The sequence below is a fragment of the Chanos chanos genome, chromosome 12 (genome assembly GCF_902362185.1).
Source record: "Chanos chanos chromosome 12, fChaCha1.1, whole genome shotgun sequence".
Taxonomy (NCBI): domain Eukaryota; kingdom Metazoa; phylum Chordata; class Actinopteri; order Gonorynchiformes; family Chanidae; genus Chanos; species Chanos chanos.
Genome location: NC_044506.1, coordinates 10634788 through 10658482, shown reverse-complemented (window position 1 = coordinate 10658482; position 23695 = coordinate 10634788). Strand labels below are relative to the sequence as shown.

Genomic DNA, 23695 nt, shown 5'->3' with positions numbered 1-23695 from the left:
ACTAGAGGATCAAAACACACACACACACAGACACACACACACACACACACACACACACACTCCTCACCCCGCAGATTTCGAATTTACATGCACAGATGCCTAAATTGTGATTATCGATTATTTCGAGTTTGATATTTAACGGCTCTTTTAACGATAATGATTTCTCTGGTGAAATGATAAAAAAAAAAACATATGAGTGTCAGAAGGCTGGGATGAGATGAGTTTACACAGTGTAAATTCATAAAGGCCTTTTTGGCTGAACCAGCAGTCTTTCAGTGCGACTAAAAGCCAGCCAAAGAGAGAGGCCCCCTGTTTCAACATAACACCATGTGTTTTCACACTTTAATCTTCCTAATCTAAAATCTAAACATCCACACGCATACCAAAAGAAAAGAAAAGGAAAAACTGAGAGGGATAGGAGTAAAGAAATTATAAATATCTTTACTTTTGAACTTATATCGGTGTATCTAGATACCGATCATGAAAACGACAACAACAAAAAAATCCTCTCTAAATAATTAAAAAGTGTAAAGTTTAATCAAAAATGTAAAAGTACGCAGGACCGTAACTGAAAACAAAAGCTGAAGGTGTTTTGAGAGTGATATTAGTGCGTAGCATGTCTAATTGATTTGCACGATGGGAAACCTTCCATTTCTTTCACCTCTGCTGCAAGGTTTTTTCGTAAAAGCACATTTCTGTTCTAAAATCATCCTGAAACTGGATCATTACGAGTCTTTTTCCATTGCCTCACAGAGAGAGACTTTTTCTTTTGAGTGCCCTGGCAACAATGGGGTTTTAAGTCAACCAAAAAATTATGACTTTGTGTTTTCCATGCGATTTCTGGCCTACTTTTAACCATTTTATTCCCCCAAAAAACTACCAGCATAAGCAGTTACGTTTCTCCTTCAAGCGTAGCCTTAGTGCGTCGGAATCCCTTTCAAGTGTCGAAACCTTTCATTGCATGGAAAACTATTGTGTTTAAGGAATAGAACAAAAATGTATGGCACGGTCCAAACTGAAAAATTCTCAATCTCTATAAAACTATACTCTCCCTCAACAAAGTCTATAGCATGTCCCAGTCGAGACACAATGTATACCCGCCCCTCCCGCATACAATAAAAGTCTGACAGCGGTATATCAAACAGGTTTACAGTTCTCAGCAATAGAAATGGGAGAGAGTAAGATATCCATCCACAGTAAGGTCCTAAGGCAGGGTCACAGAGAGCACCGCAGTAACAACCTTTGCCAGTTCAGGTGTAGACACATTATGCCCCTAGCTACTGGCACGGGGTCAGTTTGGATATGAAGGTTAGGACCAGAATCTGGGTGAGGTGGATGTATAGCAGTTGTGCGAAGAGTAACCAGAGGCTATGAATTCATCTCAGGTTTAATCTCTTGTCTTCTCCTTCCTTTGACCAGTGGGGATGTTTTAGCCACGTAAACAGCGGTGCTCTTCAGTCTGGGAGCGTACGACGTCCCATACATCAACACCTGGACGGGTCTTTCAAAGCGCCGCTGACAACACCGGCAGAACCCCCTCTCCCCCCCCCCCCCCCCAAACACCATCAGTGTCCGGTGTTGTTTCCAGTTGCCGTGGCAACCATTGATAAGCGCTGAACTCGGAAAGATCAGCTTACCAGTTGATGGCAAGGATATGGCTTTTCCCATCACTGACATGCAGCGAACAAGCGTAGAAAAAAAGACCTTATATCTTAATTCAGTAAAAAAAGGGACAAAAAAGAGCTCCCAAAGCATCATTGTCTGTCCTGATCTCTATTGAATTCAGTTTCAGAGTATGATGCAATGCAGCCAGCCAGCGAAAGGCAACACTCCAAAACATGAGGTCACAGAGGAAGGAATAGTGGTATCGAGTGATTACACGCATTCAGCGATGTCATACAATACTTAATGAGGAACCAACATCATGGTCTTTTTTAAACGCATTTCCTCTCCTCCGTGATCAAATATCTGTTTTAACAAAACAAGTCTCGTGTATGGGATACCGAGTAGCCTTAATGTGTCGTCTCATCGTTACCGAAGATCAGTAAAAACGAAGCACTTTTAAAGCAACTTCACAAAGCAGTCAATAGACATCACACAACACCAAGGGGCATTCTGGCAACACAAAAGGAAGCGTGTATTTTTTTTCTTATTTCGGGTATGATGAACGACTCTCTCTCTCTCTCTCTCTCTCTCTCTCTCTCGCTCTCTCTCTCTCTTTCTTACTCTCTCCTTTATGCCTTCATCTCGTTCAGTTCTTCGTTATATCTTGCCTCTCTCTCTTGATTTCTCCCAGTCTTTGCCCTGTTTCCCAGCTTGTTTCCATTAGCACTGAACAAAACTGCAATCCAGACAAGTTGACCCCAAAAGCAATGTCGTTCGACTGAGTTCAAAGGTTAATTAGCGGTAAACTGATTACAGCTCTAATTACTCTCTAATAATATATGACATCACTACAAAAAGAATTTATAAATACAACAGTTAAGACAGGATTAAGGTTAAAAAAAAACCAACAACAACAACAGTCTGCTCCTCGGTTGTTTTAGGGTAATGATCTCTCGCACATTGAAATCACTTCATCTTTTAGACACACGTGGGACCCCATGTGGTCCGTCGCTGCCACAGTCTACCAGAGACAGGGAAGCGAGAGAGAGAAAGACGGCCGTGCGTTCTGAGATGTCATTCTGCAAACGACTGTCTGTTTGTCTGTTTGTGGGCCACCTGTTCGCCTGCACGATTCCTGCCGTTCGCCCTCTGCCTCATTCATCATCCGGCCCACAGGCCCGACGTTCACAGGATGTTTTCTATTTGTTGCGACATTCTTGGCAAACCCCGAGGCTGCCGTGCATGAAAACCCCCAAAGAGAGGACGAGTTGCTGGAACTGGCCCTCCTCGCACCTACAATAATACCCAAACTTCCAGTCTTTTTGGTCAGGCTCTGCGCTTCCCAACCTCCAGCCCGAGAGCGCGACCTTTGCGTGTAGGGCAGGGCCGCACCGCTCGCTGTGTGTGAGTGAATGGGGCGTGTTACCAGATAAAATGGACTCAAACCATAGTTCAATAAAACCATTATCCAAACTTTCTTTGACTGACAAAAGAAAAATCCAATTATTACATTCCTGTTACTCAGTCTGAACTAAAAAAAACGAGCTACTATGTTGAAATATGTGTCTAGTTTTCTTAAAGAAGAAATTCATCTTCTTTGACAAATGGACTAGTTACCCTTATAACCTTCATTACAACCTCTGTTTTCGTCTGTGGCTGTGATGGTCGTTTGATTATTCACAGGACTTTCAGATTTTTTTTCGTTTTTTTTGGGGTTTTTTTTTTTTCAAAGACACACATTTTTCATAATGACATCCAACGTATTTATAACCAACGATTTATTCTGCCTTTCATGGCGGTGGTTTGTTAACAGTATATTTCAAAATAAACAATGTTTAGAATGTCAAGCGAGTAGAAAAGATCCATTTCTCGTCAGTACAGAATCTTTTATATGGAGTCTGACTGAAGCAGCACTGTTACACCGTTCACATTTAACCCAATGTGTGAAGCCTCTTTTGCTCAGTCAGGATTACTCTGTCACACACTGACACACTTACTGGGTATCAAAATGTGAATAGTGTCAGAAAAATTACAATGACGATTTGATTACATGAAAGCAATTGTCAAAATGGACTCATATGTCAACGTGGTTGAACTTCGCTTTTCAATATTCCCTAAATATTGATCTACTGAGACGATGGATCACTTTCAAAAAGAGCTCCTATGTCAACAGATGGTGCAATATGAAATAGTTGCATGTCAACAACTGGAAATTGTGACATTCTTATGGGAAGCACGTGTAACTCTATGATTGTTTAGGAGAGATATGCTTCCCAAGAGGCTGCTTGTTTTTGTCCAATTTCCTGAAAGAAACTGTATCACTGGGCTTTTGTTCAGTAGATCTAACTGAGTTTGTAAATGATTCATTCAAATTATTCAAACATAAACACCCACATAGCAAGAGCAGGACACATACACAAAGACTGCGTGAGAAAAGCATGAATACTCACTTATTCTTATCTTTATGCAATATATAATGAAATGTATGTAAGATTCATTGTATGCATGGTTTCTATGACATACGTACAAGTATACATAGCATACAAGTATACATACCAAAACTGGCCTGTACACCACAATGAACTCTCCATTTGCTGTTCCAGATAAGGGAGTGTTTTGCTCATAACGGGAATTAATGTGAGCAGTGGAAAGGAGTAAGACCGGACAAACTCGACAGCAACAACACCATAATTAGGGTCCGAAACGAAGTGGGAGCGAGGGATAATAAGAGTGTTTCAAAAGAGAACTTAAATATGGAACTCTTTCTGAATAAGTGAACTGTTGAAGGTTTAAAGCTTCAAACTAGTCAAATTATTTGAACGTAAACATACTAACAAAGATAATAATAGAACACAAGCTAGTATTTAGAGCTGAAAAGAGGAGATGAGAGAGAGAAAGACAGGGAGAGAGAGAGGAACAGAGTTCTTGGAAGAACTCTGGTTACAGATGTTAGCCTTCTCTAGGCCACCCACGTTGGACCATGATCTCTGATGGCGATGAGTGATGATGTCATCAGAACTTGGGCCAGCAGACAGGAGGAAAGGGCTTATCATCAGAGATGCAACAAACCAGTTTCTCTCTGTCTGTCTCTCTCTCTCTCTCTCTCTCTCTCTCTCTCTTTCTCCTTCTCTCTCTTGCGCTCTCTCTCTCTCTCTGTTTCTCGCACAAGCACACACACACACACCACATATGCACACTCACAAACTCACAAAGAGACATATGCTCAGATACTCTCGATTGTTCAGTTAATGGGAAGACTGTGCAGATGAAAAAAAAAAAAGTGTTTATATACATATTGGTGTACGAAATGGAATTGCAACTCTTCTGTAATGTTAGAAAACCTTGTCTTCTGAATGCACTGGGTGAAGTCAACATAGCATTTTATATACCAACTCCTCACATAATTTACACATTTATTCTTTATTACATCATTACAACATGGCCCACAGTCCTCTAATACAAATACACTCAAAATCCTTACCATACCTCTTCAGGGTCTAGGAGAAGATCCATTCTACAAGAAGATTGTTAGGTGTTAAAAGTATTTACAGTCGTTGTAGCATTCCATGAATGTATGGGTATGGAAACTTCGAGTTAAAAGTATATCCAGGCCACACTGTCAGCTGAGGTTTTCTTGCTGTCAGCACACTGTGAATGAGGACTGATGATTCAGTGGAAGCAGAATAAACACCTAGTTACAGAAATTGTTCAAACAGCGTTTGTCTGGGTTGCTCAATGGCATTCTTATCAAAATAATGTTGCCAAACCAATCATAAATATTTACCTGAGGTAGTCAAGCCCAGGGCAGATGTTTATTTAACCATCTCATTTCTAAAGCTAAGAAAAGTATGCCGTTAGAGTTTAGTTTAGTTTTTTTCTTCCTTTTAAGGACATTTGTATTGAATGCTCTCAGCTGTTTTGAATTTGCAATCACTTCTGTAAAGCAGTGTAACAATGATTTAACACTTCAATAAAACTTCCCTCAATTATATATTTGAAATAAACTCCAGGTTAAGTAACCTATTTCATATGATAACAACAAGTAACAGGTAACAGCTTTGGCATTGCTTTGTGCTCATAATAATCCTTAGAGAGGCACCTCTTGTAAAAACAATTCTTAGATAATCTACACTCACCAGAGTACATATCATTATTAGAGCACTCCAGAAAGCTCTAGAAAACTCCCCAGAAAATTTCTTCTCAAAACTAATTACAACAACATAAACCTTTATGGATGTGACGTAACTCTAAAATGAACTCCTTGCAAGTCTATCCAGAAAATGTTACATCTGCAGATCAACAATCCCAAATTTGTTGAGTGTCGTTGTACTCATAGTCATAGTTAGGTGAGTTATATAACTTTCACGCCTTGTCCAGCATTAAATACTAAGAACAGTGTACTTCTCTCCGAATACCTTCTCAGAATACTTCTCTCTGAACGCTTTTCTCAGAACATTTTTCTCTCTGAAAAGCAGAGTGATACAAATCTCACAACCACTCATCCGTCACTGTGATTATTATTATTAATGGTGACATTTTCCAGCACACTCACTGTAAGAAATGCTCAACACTGGTCACATTTTATGACTGCACAAAGTGTGAGAACTGCATAACTGCATGTGATCAAGAAAAGAAAACTGTTTACTGTGTGTATATCATCAAAAGTTACTGTGCAAAAGTTCTCATATAACGCAATGCAAAAATACATTTTTCTGAGTTTATTTAGCATAAGCACATTTGCCAAGCTACAATGGTACAAAAATCCACTCGCAGTTCCCTCACAGTCTGTTTGTGATTGGTATCGATTATGATTCTTTTTTTTTTTGTCTTTATAAATGAGCTAATCTAGTACTGTTTATGTGTGACTTTTGTCTGCAATAATTCAATTTGTCATACGAACTCCGCACGCTACACTATTTAAATGAAGTGACAGAACCGACACATTCTCTAATGATGGAAAAAACCTAAGCCTGTTTGGATAGAGTTTCTTCTGCCCACCAGAACAGACAGCTGAGAAATGGATGGTGAACAGAAAATGGAATTTACACTCATGCAAAGTCTCTGCTGTCAGGAAAATGTCTATAAAAAAAAATACATGTGTAAAAAAAATTCAACTGGGCACATTTTTATTGACTGTCATTTTGCCTAGTGCTGAATGATTCAAAAAGCAAGTAAAGTGATATTAGAAATTAGTAGGAAATTGGCCTGCGAGTTTCCTGTTTTTCCCTTTGAAAAGCAAGCTCTCTCAATTACTTTGTCAGGCTGCACTACTCTGATGCCAAGTCAAAAACATGCTCCAAATCCTTTAATCCTGGGTGATTCTTTAAGAGGATGAAAGGGTTAGAAATCCAAGAACCCATCCTAATAAGGGTGTACAGGGAACCTCAACACCAAAACAATTTCATTTTCATTAAGCCCATCATGAAACCAGTGGATATTCAATAAAGTTCTGTCATCTCACTTTTTTTGAGAGTAACCTCCTAATGTCAAAAATAATCATGTTAAATGTCGGTTGAAAGTATGGTTTCAGTATTGTCGGTATTTGACTGTTGTATTTCATTGGTGGTCCACTGCCGTGCGATTAATTTGCACATGTGTTGTCAAAGTTCACTTTTTAATTCAAAGCACGGGTCAATTTGTTAACAATTCTCTGTGCCAAAATTTCCAGAGGGTTTGTTTACAAAACTCTGAAAACAAGACCTTGAAAATCACTTGCGGCTCTCTGTGTATTGGAGTAGGTTCTGAAAAAGGACCACAGGCAGTCAGGCTCACGAAGTAGTAAAACAGGCAACATCATGCTTGCTACAATCACATTAACATTAACATAAGTGAACAATTGAATGTGACAATCAAAATTTGGGTGAACTCCCTCTATGAAATTGTTAGAAGGTCACTGATACCCATCCTGAATGGTACACATAGGTAAGAGGCGTCAGCGAAGGTTTCATTTAACTTGGAGAGGTGACAAAATCTACTTCTCACGATGTTTCTTACAGCTCTACAATATGAACACACTGAAGTCATCCCTTTTTTTCTGCCTCTGACAAACCTGGGATGGTGAATAAGAAAAATCAAGGTTAAATTCAAGTTTGCAAGGTATAAGTAAACTTGTTAAAATAGAACATGCACTAATGTAACTCAAGCAATATTCTGATACATCATTTTGCACTGAGATCTAAACAAATAAAAACAACGAGTAAATAAAAACAATGAAGTTTGCAGATAATCACTTCGAGTTGACTTAAAAATTGTAAGATTAAATGAAAATTCACTCATTAAGCTGGGTGAGACCTAGATTTATATTCATTTTTATATATTGTTCTCTGTATATTAAAATTACTCTTGTGTATACTGGGATTTAAACATTAGAGATGAGAATATGACAATGACACGTAATCAAAATAAGCAGAAAAAAGATGTATATGAGTCATAAGGGTAGATGAATAGAAAAAATAAGCAGAGTTGTTAAAGATCTCCTCTCTTAAAAGACAACTGGAAGTGGTGTTTAAATTGTCTAAAATTATTTAAAACATGTTCAACAGAAAACCCCACACTATCAATACATGATCTCACTTGCCAAGTCTTTTAAGTTGCAAGAATTTCAATGCGGGTTTCATATCAACACCTACTGTTCCAGCTGCCATTATGCATTGCATCAATTAGCATTAGCAAAAAAAAAAAAAAAATCCTAAAATTACAGTTTCATAATTGGATGAATTAAAAGAGGAAACGGGGGGCCTGCGTTGCCCAGTCGTCTCAAACAGTAAGGGTCTTTGTTTTCCCAGCGGTGTGGTTTAGCTGAAGGATAAAGCCATCTCTCTGGAGTGTCTTGGATGAATGAGAAACAGGTGTGTCTGCATTCAAGCACATTATACCCTCATCTCCTTGAATGGACGTATTAAACCGTGCTAACATGGCACTTTCAACACTTGTTTCATAATGCACCTTCATAGCTACCTCACTTTGCCTGCTCCTCCAGTCTCAGGACAATTTGTTACCCTGAATACCACAGCTATGTCATGATCAGAGTTTGCCAACACCATGTCTTCACCATTAGTATGAAATAGCGTGGCGTTAAGCGTAGATCTTAATGCTAACATTTTAGACTGAGATTTCAAGAGCCAATTTTGAATCTTCAGGATGGACAAAGAAGCATCACAGTCAGACTTGCTTTCACAGTCTGAGTAGATTGATGCCGATTTTCCATCTCGCTTCGGCTAAAAAAAAAAAAAACATTCGACAGTCTGCACGCAGTCACACGCTCATTTCCAGATCATGAGAGCGGTTAGCCTAGGTTTCCTTGAGCTTGTGAAGGAAAAGATTAGCAGTGTGACTCCACTTGGCTCCCCGGGATCCTGGTTTGGCCTGGTGCCTGGCAATGGCTGGAGATTATATCATGATTAATTGTACATCATTACTGCAAGGATTGTTACCACATGCAAAAAGTCAGTTCTAAATCTAAGTCACACCTGCAGACCTGGGGAAAGGATTTCAAGGATATCTTCCTTACCTAACCCCTTTGCAGATAAACTAGCCCGATTTTAGCGTCTCAAGAAAGCTACAAATTCACAAAAATCACAGCATAATGACATAATTACTATTACTTTCTATCAGTCCCTGCCTGCGAGACACAACAGGATGTAGCATGTGTGGTTCCATAAAACACTGCAGCGCCTTGAAACCTCCTTGTTACGCTTTTAATTATGAGATTGTTGGCTAGTTCTTGCAATAGAGTCTCTGAGATGGAGTCGTGATGCCAGCAGTACAGACTGAAATTCTGGCAAACCCTGATGTGTTGACAAGGTATAATGTGAATTGTGTGCTGCTGGAATTAAAAGAGAGCCATGGGCTATGTAATTTAGCTAAGTGACAGCTTGCTATTGTTGCGAAAGGGTACCCAGCTAAGGAAAAAAAAAGATGCATTTATGCAACAATTAGGCAATACAGCAATTAAAGAAAAATGGTTTATAGGGTAAGGTGTGCTGTGAGGATCATATGAAGTCTCTAATGTGCTGTTGGATTGTTTGAATTGGTTTACGTCAGTTCATGAGGATGTCAACACTGTGAGCCATACTTTAACAGGATCTGCTTTTCCAAAAATTCTCAGCTACTAAATCTTCAACACTAGGTTTTAGTAGAGCTGAAGTTTAACTAAAGGCGTTCAAAACAGAAGTAAGAACATTTTACATTCAAAAGTGCGGAAATAAGTGAGAGCAAGAGCAATTTTAGTCTAGCAGAGGAACAGGCTCTCTCAGGCAAAGAGGCAACCTGGTAATTGAGGTCATAAATAGCAGCAGGTGGTCCCTCTATCAGCAGCTCTCTGGAGGGGAATCTGTTGTCAGGGATAATTACAGAGATGAAGAGTCAAACCATGCTTACTGCAGCCATGACGAATCCATGAATCCGTGAATCTGTGTCTATCCACATGCCACAGGAACTGTGTAACCTCTCTAGATTTCATCCTTTCTTTCATCTAATCAAGTTTAATGTTTTTGTTTTTCCTTTTATTTTTTTAGGAATCAATCCACAAAAGTACAAAGATATTGAGATGAATCAGATTTGTCTACAGAAATGACAACACATTTAAGTGAGTTCTCTGAAAATATCATAAGTATATGTTTATTCTACCGTTATCAAATATGAGATCTCTTCAGTGTAACCTTAATCACTATTGGCTAGACTGAGATCTGATCCAGCATTTCGGCAAATGAATGTGTACTCGTAGACTCTGATTACCTGTCAACCAGAGTGACCTTCCTTAGAGGCCTCACATGAAGAATGGGCATTCTGCTATTGCTGTGTGTTCACATTGCCCGAGGGCCTACGAACTAAACCACACTGTCTCCATGTAACAATGTGTAATGTCACCACCTCACCCTGTACAAATGTAGTGAGGAGGAAAATGAGGGAGTCCTGAAACACTTCATGGAAAATATCACTGGAGGCAAAGCTACAGTGTAATTACAAACACAACATGACTTTCAGCGAGGCAGACTGAAAGGATATGAGATACAATGAAGCAGCTTTAACATGTTACAACCAAAGCAAAGTCAATTTGCCCAAGGGAGAGGGTATCCCTTCTCAACAATGTAGAGTAGAGTTTCCTACATAAAAAGAAAGGATTTTCTTCTTGGACTAATTCCTCATTTGTTATACAGTTCCTGTCTGTCTTACTTGTTCTACTGTTTTTGGCTTGCAGCTACTGTCTGCACTCTCAAGTCTAAACACATTTGGAGACTTAATGATTTTTTCCAGCAAAGGTATGCCAAATACACAGTTTAATTTATTACACTCTGAAGTGTGACAGAGAGTAAAAAAAATCACTATAAAGTAATAGTTATGTCTTCACTACCAATTTTACAAAGAATCGTTGAACATAGTTTAAGTACAATTGAAATACGATATACAATAATTAGATATGGATAAATACAAAAGATGTGATTTTTTTTTTTAAAGGAACAGTTAGCAGGTACATTCCAGAGTTTGTTAGAGCTTTTTTTTAACATTATGAGTATAGTAAAAATTAATTTGTTCATTTCTGCTTTGCATACGGGAGCTTGCATAAGAACTGTTTTTCTCAAGCTGTATATTAACTTCCTTATCACATCAACATACAATATCTCTTACAGACGTTTAGAACAAATGCACACACACACACACACACACACACACACGCGCGCGCGCACACGTATATATACACAAACACTAACACTTGAGCATACAAAAGTTCAAGTCTGGCAAACCAGCTGCATAGAGATATTACTTATTACAATCCCAGTCAGTGTCATTCCAACTCACACCATCAAAGATCAGTGTCCATCTTCTTATCAGAAGAACTTGAAGGTCAATATTCATGACAGATATCAGTTCATTGTTAAACACAGGAGCTCCTTGCACTCAATTTTGGGGTTTTTCTTCCTTCATTCCCCCTCCTTGTGCACTTTTGTCCTGGCTTTTCTTCTTCTTTGGACCATGGGAGGCCTGGGCCCTGGGAGAGCTCTCGGACTTTTGTGCTGAATCGTTGTGCTGTCGCGTGTATCGCTTGCACTTACAGGACGTCACGGCCGTTATCTTGTACGTACGGGAGCTGCCATCCTGACATTGCAACCGGATTCTCTGCGTTCTGGTGCGGTCGTTCACACAGCGCCACTCCTGAACGTCCCTTCGCCTCCAGTAGCGACCTGTGTAGGTCGCACCGATCCAGTTGGGCAGTAGATGGGTGGGCAAGCATTCACCGGCACACACCAACTCCTTCACAGGATTCAGGCTGGTGCACTGACCGTCAGATATGTACTTGGTGGATCTCAGCTCCCTACAACCCACTTGACTCTGTTCTGTGATTGCGCATAAATGAGAAATTGTCAGTTTAACCACAGAGAAGAAAAAATACATCTAGTGTTACAGAGAATGTATTTTCCCAGAATTCCTGGGGTTTGAATGCGTGTCGCTACATAATTTAAACATTTTTTAAAATAATTTCCAGGCATACATATCTACAAATGAAAGAATATGCAAGGATTTGTGGCTTTGGAGACACATTTTGAAATGAACTACCAGGCTGACGAAGAAAACCGCGAAAGACGCAGTGTCTTAATTTTGAGCAAAATGACATATTTAATCGCTTAATCGTTCAATAACGAAAAGCATCATCGCAACAGCATATAATTTGTGGTCAGCAATTCCACTCCTCGCAAAAAAAAAATATGGCATTGGTTTAGCACAAATAGGCTACCCACCACTTTGCGCTCTGCTCTCCAAATGTCTTCCTCCGGTCCTTGCTCGGTTTAAAGAGACATTGCTCGGAGCTTCTTGGACTGGGACGGTCATGTGCGCATTAAAAACCTCCGTGGCGTCGTTTTTGACAGCTTGACAGCTCTTCAGCAGAATGCAGAGTAAAAGTATTAGTTGGTATTCACATGCGTTCAAAGGCATGGCGGCAAATTTCAATCAGATATGTGCTTCGGGTATGCGTTGCGGGCGTCTTGGAAAATGTCTTGGTCGACGTTATTTTGTTACCTGTAGCTCGTATGTTTATATACCCGCCCCTTTCTTTGGTCAACAGTGTAGTTGTGAGGTTCAGCCTGGATGGGTGTGCCCTTAAACATCAGCACGCCTACTGTGCATCAGCAATGGACCAAATAAAATGCCTAAATGTTGAAATGCTCAGGAGACGGAAAACATTGGCTGTAAATTAAGAAATTACGGGACCGTTATTTTCAATTAGGTTAAAATTAGGCATAATTTAATGCAATAGATTTCAATTAAGGTGTTTAGTTACTTTTTTTGAGGAATATTTTACAAGGTAGCCTACAGACTGAATGGGAAAATCTTTTTATAACATGGAAACAAAGTGTCAACCACGAAAAATGAAGTCTGTCCCACTAGTACACAGTAGGCTATATGCATAACGCTCTGTGGTGAGCCAGACTACCATGCTCAAAATATACAGCATATATTTTCCTATTGTATAGTTTGATTTGCTTCACATTGTTTCATTTGCCTTGAGGTGTTAGTGATGAATCTTAGTGATTAAAACATGATGAATTGACTGTCAGAAATGTAAGACTTACTTCAGTTCCAACAAATTATATCAGAAGACTCTGCCTTCAGATGATCTTGATAGGGTGCAGATAGGTCCAACAAACCCTTGTAATCCAATATTACACAGATTATCCCCCCCCCCCAACAAAAATGATCCAAACAGGTGTTTCAGATGAGCTCATCAAATGAATGTGTATTACTCAAACAGTGGAGGGGTGACACAAAGACCCAATGCTCCCCCCTAAAAAAAACCCAAAAGTGTCTTATTTCATTCTATACCTGAGGCTTTTAGCCATGCATTCATGTGCCTTCTCTACCTGAACCTCTCTTCCTTTGATTCAGGTGAAAAACATTTTAATATTATACAGACCTTTACCATAATGGCAAAGACCATTTTTTATATCTTTTAAAAAAAAACTGCTACTGTCAAAATGATCTCTTGTTACCTAAAAAGATCTGTTAGGGAGTGTGATTTGGGGAACATTGAATATGCAACCTCAGGGCCTGAAGAGGGAATATCAAAGTTATCTGATACAATGCGGCATTCGCTAATTTCTGCATCTGAAAACCGGATATTTGAGATAGTCCTTTTATGCCTCTGTAATGACTGTGACACAGGCATGGAGAGAGAAAGGAGAGGTAAGTCTCTGGGGAGATAAGGGAAAAGAAAGAATGGGGGGGGGGGGGGTAGAGGTTACAATACTGACTTATGAGTATATTGACATGCGACATGACAAGAGTATGTTAAATAGACCCTTACTTTTCACAGTGTGTGATGCCCCTTGGGATAATGGGTTGTGGAGACAGGGAACAAAGCAGTCAGGAACTGATGGAGGGCTCTATAGAACTCTACACGAGTGCCTTAGGATGTGTGAAATATGTGTGAGAAAGTCCAGAGAGGAGAGACTCATTTTCTCTTTAAAAATGTTCATGAAATTATGCATTAACCAACTTTGTCTAATGGGTCAGTTAATACTACTTTATTAGTTTATTCTACAGCTAAGCTGATCTTATCAGCACTGAAGAAGAAGAAGAAGAAGAAAAAGAAGAGGAAGAAAATGATGATGATGATGATGATGATGATGATGATAATGATCATGAAGAAGAAAAACACACCATCAGGACTTAGCGAGACAAGATACTGCATAGGTGGTTCTGGTACCAGGTACAGATGGACGAAGGAAGCTGGTCTAAAGGCAGCTGGTTTAATGGAAACTCTCATCACTACAGCACAAGACCAGGCACTGAACGCTGAACACATACCATAAAGCAAGAATACTGAAGGTCACCAGTGACTCAAAGTGTAAACTGTGCAAGGAACGGGATGAGACAGTCACCCACTTACGGAACGGATTCCAAAAGACTGAGTACTTGAAGAGGCACAACACATTGCAGCAGTGGTACATAAGGGCATCTGTAAGCACAACCAGATCCCAGTGCTTTGCAAGCCATGTCTGCACAAGCCTTAACCTGTGACAATGACAGGGCCTGATTTCTGGGGCACATAGGAATCAGAACCGACAGGAAGATCCTGCAAGGTGACCAGACATCACTGCGATCATGCAATGATCATCAAGATTGCAATTCCAAATGACAGGAATGTTTTTAAACAAGGGGCAGGAGAAAATCAGGAAATACCAGGATCTATGACTTGAAATGCAAGAGATGTGGAACGTGAAGGCCAAAGCCATCCATGTGGACATCAAAGCCCTACACAGCTGTTCCCCAGCACTGAACAGAAACCTAGAATGCCTGCTAGGTAGGAAATCCAAGATTCTTAAGAACAACATCTGACCCAAGGCAGAGTCAAGATGAACAAACAAACAAACAAACAAACGACAATAATAACAACATAATGATGATGATGAGGAGGAGGAGGACGAGGAAGAGGAGGATAAAGGTGTTACACATGGTGGTAATAATAATGTAGTATGATAATACTACAACCCCTGCATATGTAAGTATGCATTTTGCATCTGATTTAACGTATAAATTGACATATATGCAAATAGGAAACTATTGCAGAATGTCAGTAAAGTTTTAAGACTGTCCTATGGTAAACTTAACGCGTTAATGTGGACAGCATGGGTTTCCATGATTTTGGAAAGACTGAAGCTGCCCTCTAGTGTCATAGTCATTTCACACAAACACACACGCACACACACACACACACACACATATACACACACACATGCGAACACACACACGCCTAAAAAAGAAAACAAGAAAACAAACCTTGTGGCACACAAAATAATGGAAAACTCAAAATTGAAAGGACTCACATTTTCAGGTGACTAAGATAAACTGCCGACACATTTTGTATTGACAATTGCAGGTGTGTGAGTCACAGGAATTGCACAATGATTTGACACGTTAAAGGGAACAGAGATGAAAATATTGAATATTAATGACTTTTGCCAAGCAGGGAAAACTGGGACAGAGGAACAGTGCACACAAATTGAGGCCCACTGAAAAGGACAGACAGAAACGTAACAGAATATCTGCAAAAGGCAATAAAACTACAGCCTCAAAACTTACCACAGCACTGAATACACAGTTCTGCCATCCAGTCTCAACAAAAACTATAAGTCAGGAGCTCTACAAAACAGAAATTTACAGCAGAGTTTTAAAAAAAATCAGAAACCAAAAGGGTTGACGTGACACAATGCGTGTGCAGAAATCTTCAGCTGAGAAAGACAGTAATATGGTCTCTTGAATTGTCTTTGGTTCTTTTTCTCACATCTGCACGGATTTATAGCGGATTTTTCCTGGAAGAGGCGGTTAATTTGTGGGAGTCGTCCTACAGGATAAAAATAATACCAAGGAATATGAAGCTATTTTTAAGTTAGAAGGTATATAAGTATGGCAGTCCCATTGTTCTTGTATGCCAAGATGGCAACACATCCCTGCACGTTGCTATACAAATTTCCAGAGTAGTTTCACGAAAACTAAGTCAAACAGTCTCAATGGCCTCATCAGTTATTAGATTTAAACATCAATAAGTCTTTATAGAAAGTTCTGGAATGTAATGTGTGGAGTAGTTTATGTCTGAAGGTAATGCAGACCTCTCACCACTGAGATTGGCCCAATATCCCACTAGAAACACTTTAAAGATCATCAGTAACAGCACTCTAAGAAGGACCTAGAGCTGCTCTAAAGGCAAAAGCAGACCAGCTATTAATCAATAAATACAAATATGCAAACTTCTCATTTATGCAAGCACACTTTAATATACAGCTGAACTCATCTAAAGCAGTCACTACCCAGCATCAAAACTGTCTACAAAGTGGATTGTTAAAAAATAATTGTATATTATATTATATATAATTACATATTCTATTATTGTAATTATTTAAAGAAGGAAATATCAATAAATGTATATGATCATTGTTGATAAAATAATAAACTGGAACAACTTCAATTCAGTTGAACAATTTTAATTCAATCGTTGACTCAAAATATTTATTCGTCTGCACTAAACAAGCTCTATTAGTCATGTACACAAACCTTGTGAAATGTTTCAAAAAACAGCTTGAAACTACTTCTACTGTTAATAATAATAATAATAATAATAATAACAACAACATCAACAACAACAACAATAATAATAATAATTTGAAATAATACCTAAATATATATCAACCCTCTGCACGGGAAGAATCAAAGTTAAGTAAGAACAGAGATTATTATTGTTCTTTCGACTGCTGAATACTTGTTTATCTAGTTATTCACTTTCCCTTTTCGATTGCTGTAAACTATGTAAAAAAAAAAAAAAAAAAAAAAAAGAGGGGAGCTTGACATTATATAAGAAACAGATTCATAAAATTCATTTGTATTTTAAATCACATAGCATAAACAAACATGTACCCACTACACAGTTATGTCACAGTTAGCCACAATGTCTTCAAATAAAAGAAAAAGCTTTTTAAAAGAACCAGGAGAGGCCAAAATGAAAGAAAGAGCTCTTTAAAAGAACCATGAAAGGCCTATTTGATCAGGTCAAAGCACACTAAAAATACTCCAAAAAAGCACACTAAAAATACTTCAAAAGATTATATGTCAGGGTTTAAAATACAGAACTCAGAAGGCTTATCCATTCAGTTCTTGAATATGGTATACAAAATTTGGACAATCTATGTCCCATAAGTCTTACCAATGTCTACCTCTCTTTGTATCTACAAACCTCTCTTTCTCTCTCTCTCTGTCTGTTCCTTTTCTTCACTTCACATGAACACACATGACTGTTTACATAAGACTGTCTCCTGCTATGGCTCCAGTCCAAACATGGGCCCTCACTCTCTGCTACACTACAGTATGAAACATGGTCATGTGGTAGCTTCAGTCCTTGCACTGAGTTTAAGATGGCCCCCGAGGGCAGGCAAGGCTCTCTCTTATTGGACCGAGGCCAAATTGTCCATAGACCAGAAGGTTACTGGTCTACACTTCAGTCCTGGCAAGCAGACGAAGCCTCTGTATCAGCCGCAGGGGAGTCAGAGTGGTCTTCAAAGGAAGAATGTGAGGCTCCACTCTCCTCAAAAGCCAAACAGAGGTCTAGCATTGAGCTAGTGGTCTCATCCACTCTCTTACTGTCTTCATCTGATAGAAGAACCAAAAAAAAAAAAAAAAAGAGAGAGATATAGCTTTGACTGAACAGTAGAGGGTGCTCTTAGCCATACTCTTAGTTGCCAACATTATACAGCACATTACCATTTGCACTGTCCAAACATAAGGAAATGGACGAGTGAATTTTCATGTTCTCTGTATCGTCTAATTATGACCGAAATTTAAGAACTACTTAAAGGTGGAGATGAAGATGGACTGATTGGCACCATTGTCGGGGACCTCTCTGAGTCTGGGAGTGTCTCGTTCCCGGCACACTCTCTGCTCCTGTAAGGCTTTGCAAATCCTCTTATGAGTGAACCAGTGCAGCCTCTGACAGGCTGAACCACAGTAAATCACCTGGGAATTACAACCAGACAGTAACTGTTTGTCAATGTATTATATGAGTTTCATGAATTACAGTAACTATTACCTACCTCATTTTTTATGTCGATTTCATAGTCCAAAAATGTTGTATGTATTGATAAATAGCATTAATTTGGCCCACCATGCTTTTAAAGTTAACACAATAACAATATATTTTGAAATAGAAATATAATTCAATTAATTATTAGAATTATGAAGACCCACCTTTTCATAAACAAAGTATATCTATTAGACCCACTTTGTCATAAACAAAGTGTGTCTATTACATAAAAATTAAAAAAAAAATCATACATTATTGCTGTATGAATGACTGTTTGAACTATCTACACATCTATCATCTATGACACGTGTCATCTATGACTAACAATAATGTAATGTATTATTTTATGGTTATGAAGAGTGTAGGACAAATGGCTACAGTACCATTTTGCAGAGGGAACATCTCTTGTCTGCTCCTCTCTCACCGCATGTAGCACAAAACTCAGCGTCCATGAGTGCCATCTGGCCCGTCAGTGCCTGGGTCAGAACCGAGAAGGCTGTCGGGTCGTTTCCCTGGAGACAAGAGACCAAATCACGCCAAGAGACCACATTATGCCAACCATGATTTCACATCAAAGATCATTGCCCATCAGGCAAAGATGCAAAATCCGTATCTGATATCTCCTCATTAGGGCTCTGGATGCTCTTGGTTAAATAAACTTTAGTTCAGAAAATACATGAAATACAATGAATAATTTATTTAGAATGGTCAAGCAAAAAAAAAAAATCTTTAAATTTATGCTGTGAAAAAGTATTCATACATGTCAGAGTCTCCAATTCAATCCTAGACACTACAGCAAAAATACATTTTCAGTGAGATAACATCAATTCTGTGTATTCAGGCTCTCACACTATAGAAATGTTATTTTGTGTGGATGAAACGCTGTCTACCTGAAGGTCAAAGTCTTTATTTTGTAAAATAACTAAGGAGTGTGAGGTTCTAAAGCATCTGAACGAAGACTGGTGATTATCACTGAATAAAACAAAACAGATGACTCTTCGAGCCTCGATGTTATATAGAGCTGGCCTTCGAAAAGCTAAAGTCTTCGAAATCTACGGTATGCACAAGATGACAGTTAAGAGAAGAAAAAACATGAGGTCACTGACAATTTCCACAGGAGCGATGCTCCGAACCAGCTGCTGGAGCAAGGTTGCCTCACAGTACGGAAACTTCCGGATGCAGTCGCGGATAAACTTCTCCTGATACTGCGGAAAGCCGTCACCGTCTCGGCCTTTCAGTAAGCTATGTTGGGGAAGCAACAAAGAGCAAAACAAACAAGAAATATCAATAAGGACATTAAGAAACAGTGATATCACTTGCATTTGGTGGTTGGCTTAAAGAACAGGATGGTCAGTCTTTTGAGCTTATGACTGTTTTGTGAGCATGGGAATGTGGGGGAATCTTGGTCCAGACCTACACAAACACTCTTCTTTGAGTCAATGATGTTTCTGTTTATGTGTTTTTTTTGTAGTTGTTGTCATTGTACTCGAAAACCTTGCAGTAAAACATCACCATTAACATGCGCGTATAGCTATGTACAGGCTGTCTGATTCCTGCTGAGGGCATCACCTCTTTAAAAGTGCGTCCAGTTTGTCATCCCGTTCCTGCAGGAATGCCAGGCACTTCTGTAGCACACAGCTGATGTAATGCATCTTCATGGCCAGCACTTCGTTCATGTCCTGCTGTTTCACACACTGCTCACAGAGCAAGTCCATCACACGGTAGCACTTCTCTAGAGCAGCAACATCCACCAGCAGAGGGTTCTCCTTCACTAACATAACCATCTGAGTGAAAGGGGGTGTGTGGGGGGGGGGGGGGGGGGGGGGGTAGGTATTAAATCAAAGAGTGAACCCACTGAAGCCAGGAGGAAAGAACTCACTGTGAGAAGGAGATAAAGAGAGAACAGAGAGAAGATCGAAAATAATGAAGTAAAAAGAAGCGTAGAGGGGAGATGCGACAGAATATGTATTTGACGTATATGTATGATTGGCCGTTGTTCCAATACTCCTCTACCCTTCTTCTCTTGTCTACTTATTTTCACTGTCGACGGTCATATTAAGCTTGTCTGTTACATTGACACAACCAGTTCTGTTACAATTTAAGTAACTTTGAGAGAAAAAGATGCTTGGATAAGAAGACATGAAAAAGAATTCCAGGACGGTCCGTTCATTCACATATTTCAAACACAGGAATGATTACTTATTCCATTTAACTGTTCCATTGACTCAGTCATGCCAGAGCAAAAGAGGAAACATTACCATGAGAATTTTATTTATCTGATCCTTCTGTGAAGGAGATATCCGGGAATAAGACCATCTGAGTCTTCTTGACACATTTCCAGAGAGGAACTACAAATCAACTCTACTGGCCCTCTGTGAGAGGAAAATACTATTGCTTTTCTGCACGTCATGTATGTATGGTGCTGATTCTATTAAAATTCTATTCAAATAAAAGAATATGTCTGGCAGTTTTGTGTCGAACAGCATTTCTGTAGGCAGTGCTGTGTTATAATATGCTGCCTGTTCTGTTGTGCCTTATCTTTCAGACATATATTTAGATACACATAAAAGCAGCCGAGGCAGTTGGCTAGTGCTAACTGACACTATGCCAGGGTCATGTGATGTTATGTGTTTTGAGAGCACTGATTGCTGAACACACATCAAGGACCTCCAACTATCAAGTCAGGATACGAGTTACTATTGATGTGCTGTTGTACCTCCACAATCGGAGCTTAAAAGAAAAATGATCCTAAATGATATGCACAAAAGAGGCAAAAGTAAACTAGGCCTACACTCTTAATTTTACAAAACAAGACCAAGCTGTTTTTGACAAGCTCCTCTTAAAGGACAGCCTCCTGTTTTATGAATGTGATATACAATATAATATTGACAATGTTCTCTTCATTTATCCTTTGTAAGTTTGATTTTATTATTCATCGAGGGTCAAGAAAGGAAGATATCACCTCATGACTTTTCAGAAATCAGCAATCTGCGATACTGGCTTAACTGGCTTTTTTCAAGCAAACAGTAGTTTTAGGAAAATCTTTCCAAACAAATGAAGATGAGATCAAATAAATTTGATATGGTCGATATCTTAAGCTTCCTCTGATGTGAAAGTCCTTCCTTACCTTGACAGGGTTTAGATTGGTAGTCATGATGATCTTGTGTAAAGGTCCTGCCAGTTTAGGCGGGAGTTTGGGTTCTCTTTCTAAACCTTGAGGTCTGGTGTAGTACTCCAACCTCGACCGCGAAAAGAAGTTGTTGATCACAGTCACACAGTCATGCTGCCCTAGAGACACAAATGAAGAGTAAGAGAGAGAGTGAGAGAGACTGGAAGCCTTGGAGTTATTTCTTAATTGGTAAGAAATATACGCCATTATTATATTTGGATCTCTCACCAACAAAAGCTGCCATCTGAGCAGCTGTTCGGCCCACTGAGTTGACCAGGTCAGTCTCTGCCCCGGCATCCAGCATCATCCGTGTAATCTCTGAATTTCCTGTGGCAATGAACATCTTTACATGTGAGATGTTCTAAATATTGACAAGATTTTTATTTTTATTCAGAGACTTCAAGTAAGTGAAATCATATATTTTCGTTTCTCTGTACTGGCCAAGAGAACTTCTCCATACCCACAGCCACAGATACCTGAAAGCCCGGCAAACATGAGAGCAGTGTAACCATATTCATGCTCGTTACAGTTGACGTCAGCTCCATGTTGCAGAAGCAGTTGACACATGTCTGCTTTTCCCTTATATGCGGCATGCATGAGTGGAGTCATGCCACACTGAGCAGAAAGAGCAGATAAAGCAGAAGGTCACTTAACATCACAAAAACATCAAATGCACCGGATGACCTCACGTTTAGTTGCATGATTTGCAAACATCATTTCCCCCTCACTTCACAAATCTTGCATTTCACAGTCAGTTATTTAGTGCAGTCAACATAATTCAATAATATTACAGTACCACCCTAATGCTCAATAACCAAGTTAAAAGGCCTCTGAAATTTGCTAGATGTTAATGCCTGCGATGCTTTTTTTTAGATTATACAAGTCTCTGTAATTGGTTTTTTTAAAAAAAGGAAAATGATAAAAGATTGGTGTTTGATTTCTGTGAGACATTAGTTGCCTGTGACTCATGATCTAACCAAAGACTGCGTTGGTGGCAGCAAAAAACATCTGATTTTGACAGACAGGCATTTCTTGTCAAGTGCTGTTTTCACAATTCCGTTTCCTAAAGAAAGAGCCTGAAATAGTCTGTATGTTACATCTAGTGGTTTCTTAGCATTATTCAAAACCTTTAAGTAGCGTATCCGCCACTTGAAAGTCGGGGCCATATGCCCCCCTAACAATAGAAAACATATGCTGCAACTGAATCTCTTCAAATCTGTGTTGTTCTACATAACAGCTGTAGTGAGCTACTGCAAAAATCATACTTATGGTAATCTATATCCTCCATGTCATGCCCAAAAAAAAAAAAAACATGAGGATTTATTATTCTGACAAAAGAAATGTGTCATCTGTAGCCAACCTTCTAAAATTAAAACCATCTAAAAAGCCAGTGATTTTTGTGGTTGAACGAAGCAATAGGTGTCAGGAGCAGCCGAGGAAATGAATCATCTCTCATTCCTTACCTCATCTAAACAGTTTACCCGAACATCTCCACCACTAAGTAGCTTCAAGGCCTCCTGAATATTTCCTGTTAACATGGAACAAGGGATGACTCTCAACTCCCATCCAACACAGTCACACACATGCAAGACATCTACTTATGCTGCATTAGAATTGGTTAACTCATGTGGTGCACTTCATATCACAGTCTGTCTTTTTAATTAACATTTAATTAATTGAAACATTATGTTAAAACTGAATCAGAGAAAGCTTTGTTTATCCATAGACTGTTAACAAAGCCATAAAAAATTAGCTGCAGCTAGAAATGTGGATGGAATATATTCGTGTACTCGTCTTCAGTTATCGACTATTTTGAGTCTATAGATCAGCTTCTTAGAGTGAAATACAGTTTAGCAGTATAATTATTAAAATATATTGACCAATGAAACTGGAAATCACATAAGCATGAAATTACCAAAAACAAATTTATCACATACTCCCACCTCATGCAATAATATAATACGTTTCAAAGATAGCTTATAGTGTATAATATTATTGTGTTGCATGCAAAAAATATAATTTTTATTTAATGTGATACTCATGAGTGCACATTACCTGAAACAACAACCTGTAGCATTTCTTTCTCAGCTGCAGTTAAATCTCCCTTTTTTGGAGAGGCCCTGCTCTGCGGTGCAGTCATACTGTATTTCCTGGCTTCAAAATTCACAGCTGCAACAACTTCTCGCTGTGGGTGATACTTCGTTCATATAGACTGTTCCATTTGATAGGCCAAGGGGTCAAGAAATAAGGGGGAGCGCAACCCATTTATAATGCAGCAACTATGTGAGACAGGCCATCCTTCGGAACGAACCATATTGAGGAGGAGGGGGGTGATGATGATGAGGTTTTAGAAA

General features: G+C 39.1%; 2 protein-coding genes across 2 annotated transcripts; both read right to left on the bottom strand.

Annotated features, from left to right (window-relative positions):
- Nucleotides 1-11502: 11502 nt before the first annotated feature.
- sostdc1b (sclerostin domain containing 1b) lies at nucleotides 11503-12537 on the bottom strand. The gene is made up of 2 exons (XM_030788485.1): nucleotides 12342-12537; nucleotides 11503-11939 (listed from the first exon to the last, which is right to left on the bottom strand). The coding sequence occupies exons 1-2, from the start codon at nucleotides 12535-12537 to the stop codon at nucleotides 11503-11505; spliced, it is 633 nt and encodes a 210-aa protein (XP_030644345.1).
- Nucleotides 12538-17937: 5400 nt separating this feature from the next.
- LOC115824727 (ankyrin repeat and MYND domain-containing protein 2-like) lies at nucleotides 17938-23481 on the bottom strand. Its single transcript, XM_030788484.1, has 9 exons — nucleotides 23397-23481; nucleotides 22805-22869; nucleotides 21818-21956; nucleotides 21570-21668; nucleotides 21300-21460; nucleotides 19742-19956; nucleotides 19279-19414; nucleotides 18556-18684; nucleotides 17938-18105 (listed from the first exon to the last, which is right to left on the bottom strand). Exons 1-9 carry the CDS (start codon nucleotides 23479-23481, stop codon nucleotides 17938-17940), a joined length of 1197 nt encoding a protein of 398 aa, XP_030644344.1.
- Nucleotides 23482-23695: the final 214 nt, after the last annotated feature.

What these genes read in the sequence shown, in the direction of transcription:
- sostdc1b (XM_030788485.1), bottom strand. Translation starts at nt 12,537, where the DNA reads ATGCCTTTGAACGCATGTGAATACCAACTAATACTTTTACTCTGCATT. An exon ending in GGAGAGCAGAGCGCAAAGTG is followed by an intron (nt 11,940 to 12,341) that starts GTGGGTAGCCTA and finishes GCGCAATCACAG; the next exon opens with AACAGAGTCAAGTGGGTTGT.
- LOC115824727 (XM_030788484.1), bottom strand. Translation starts at nt 23,481, where the DNA reads ATGACTGCACCGCAGAGCAGGGCCTCTCCAAAAAAGGGAGATTTAACT. An exon ending in TCAGATGGCAGCTTTTGTTG is followed by an intron (nt 21,461 to 21,569) that starts GTGAGAGATCCA and finishes TTGTGTCTCTAG; the next exon opens with GGCAGCATGACTGTGTGACT. An exon ending in CCAATCTAAACCCTGTCAAG is followed by an intron (nt 19,957 to 21,299) that starts GTAAGGAAGGAC and finishes CCTTTCACTCAG; the next exon opens with ATGGTTATGTTAGTGAAGGA.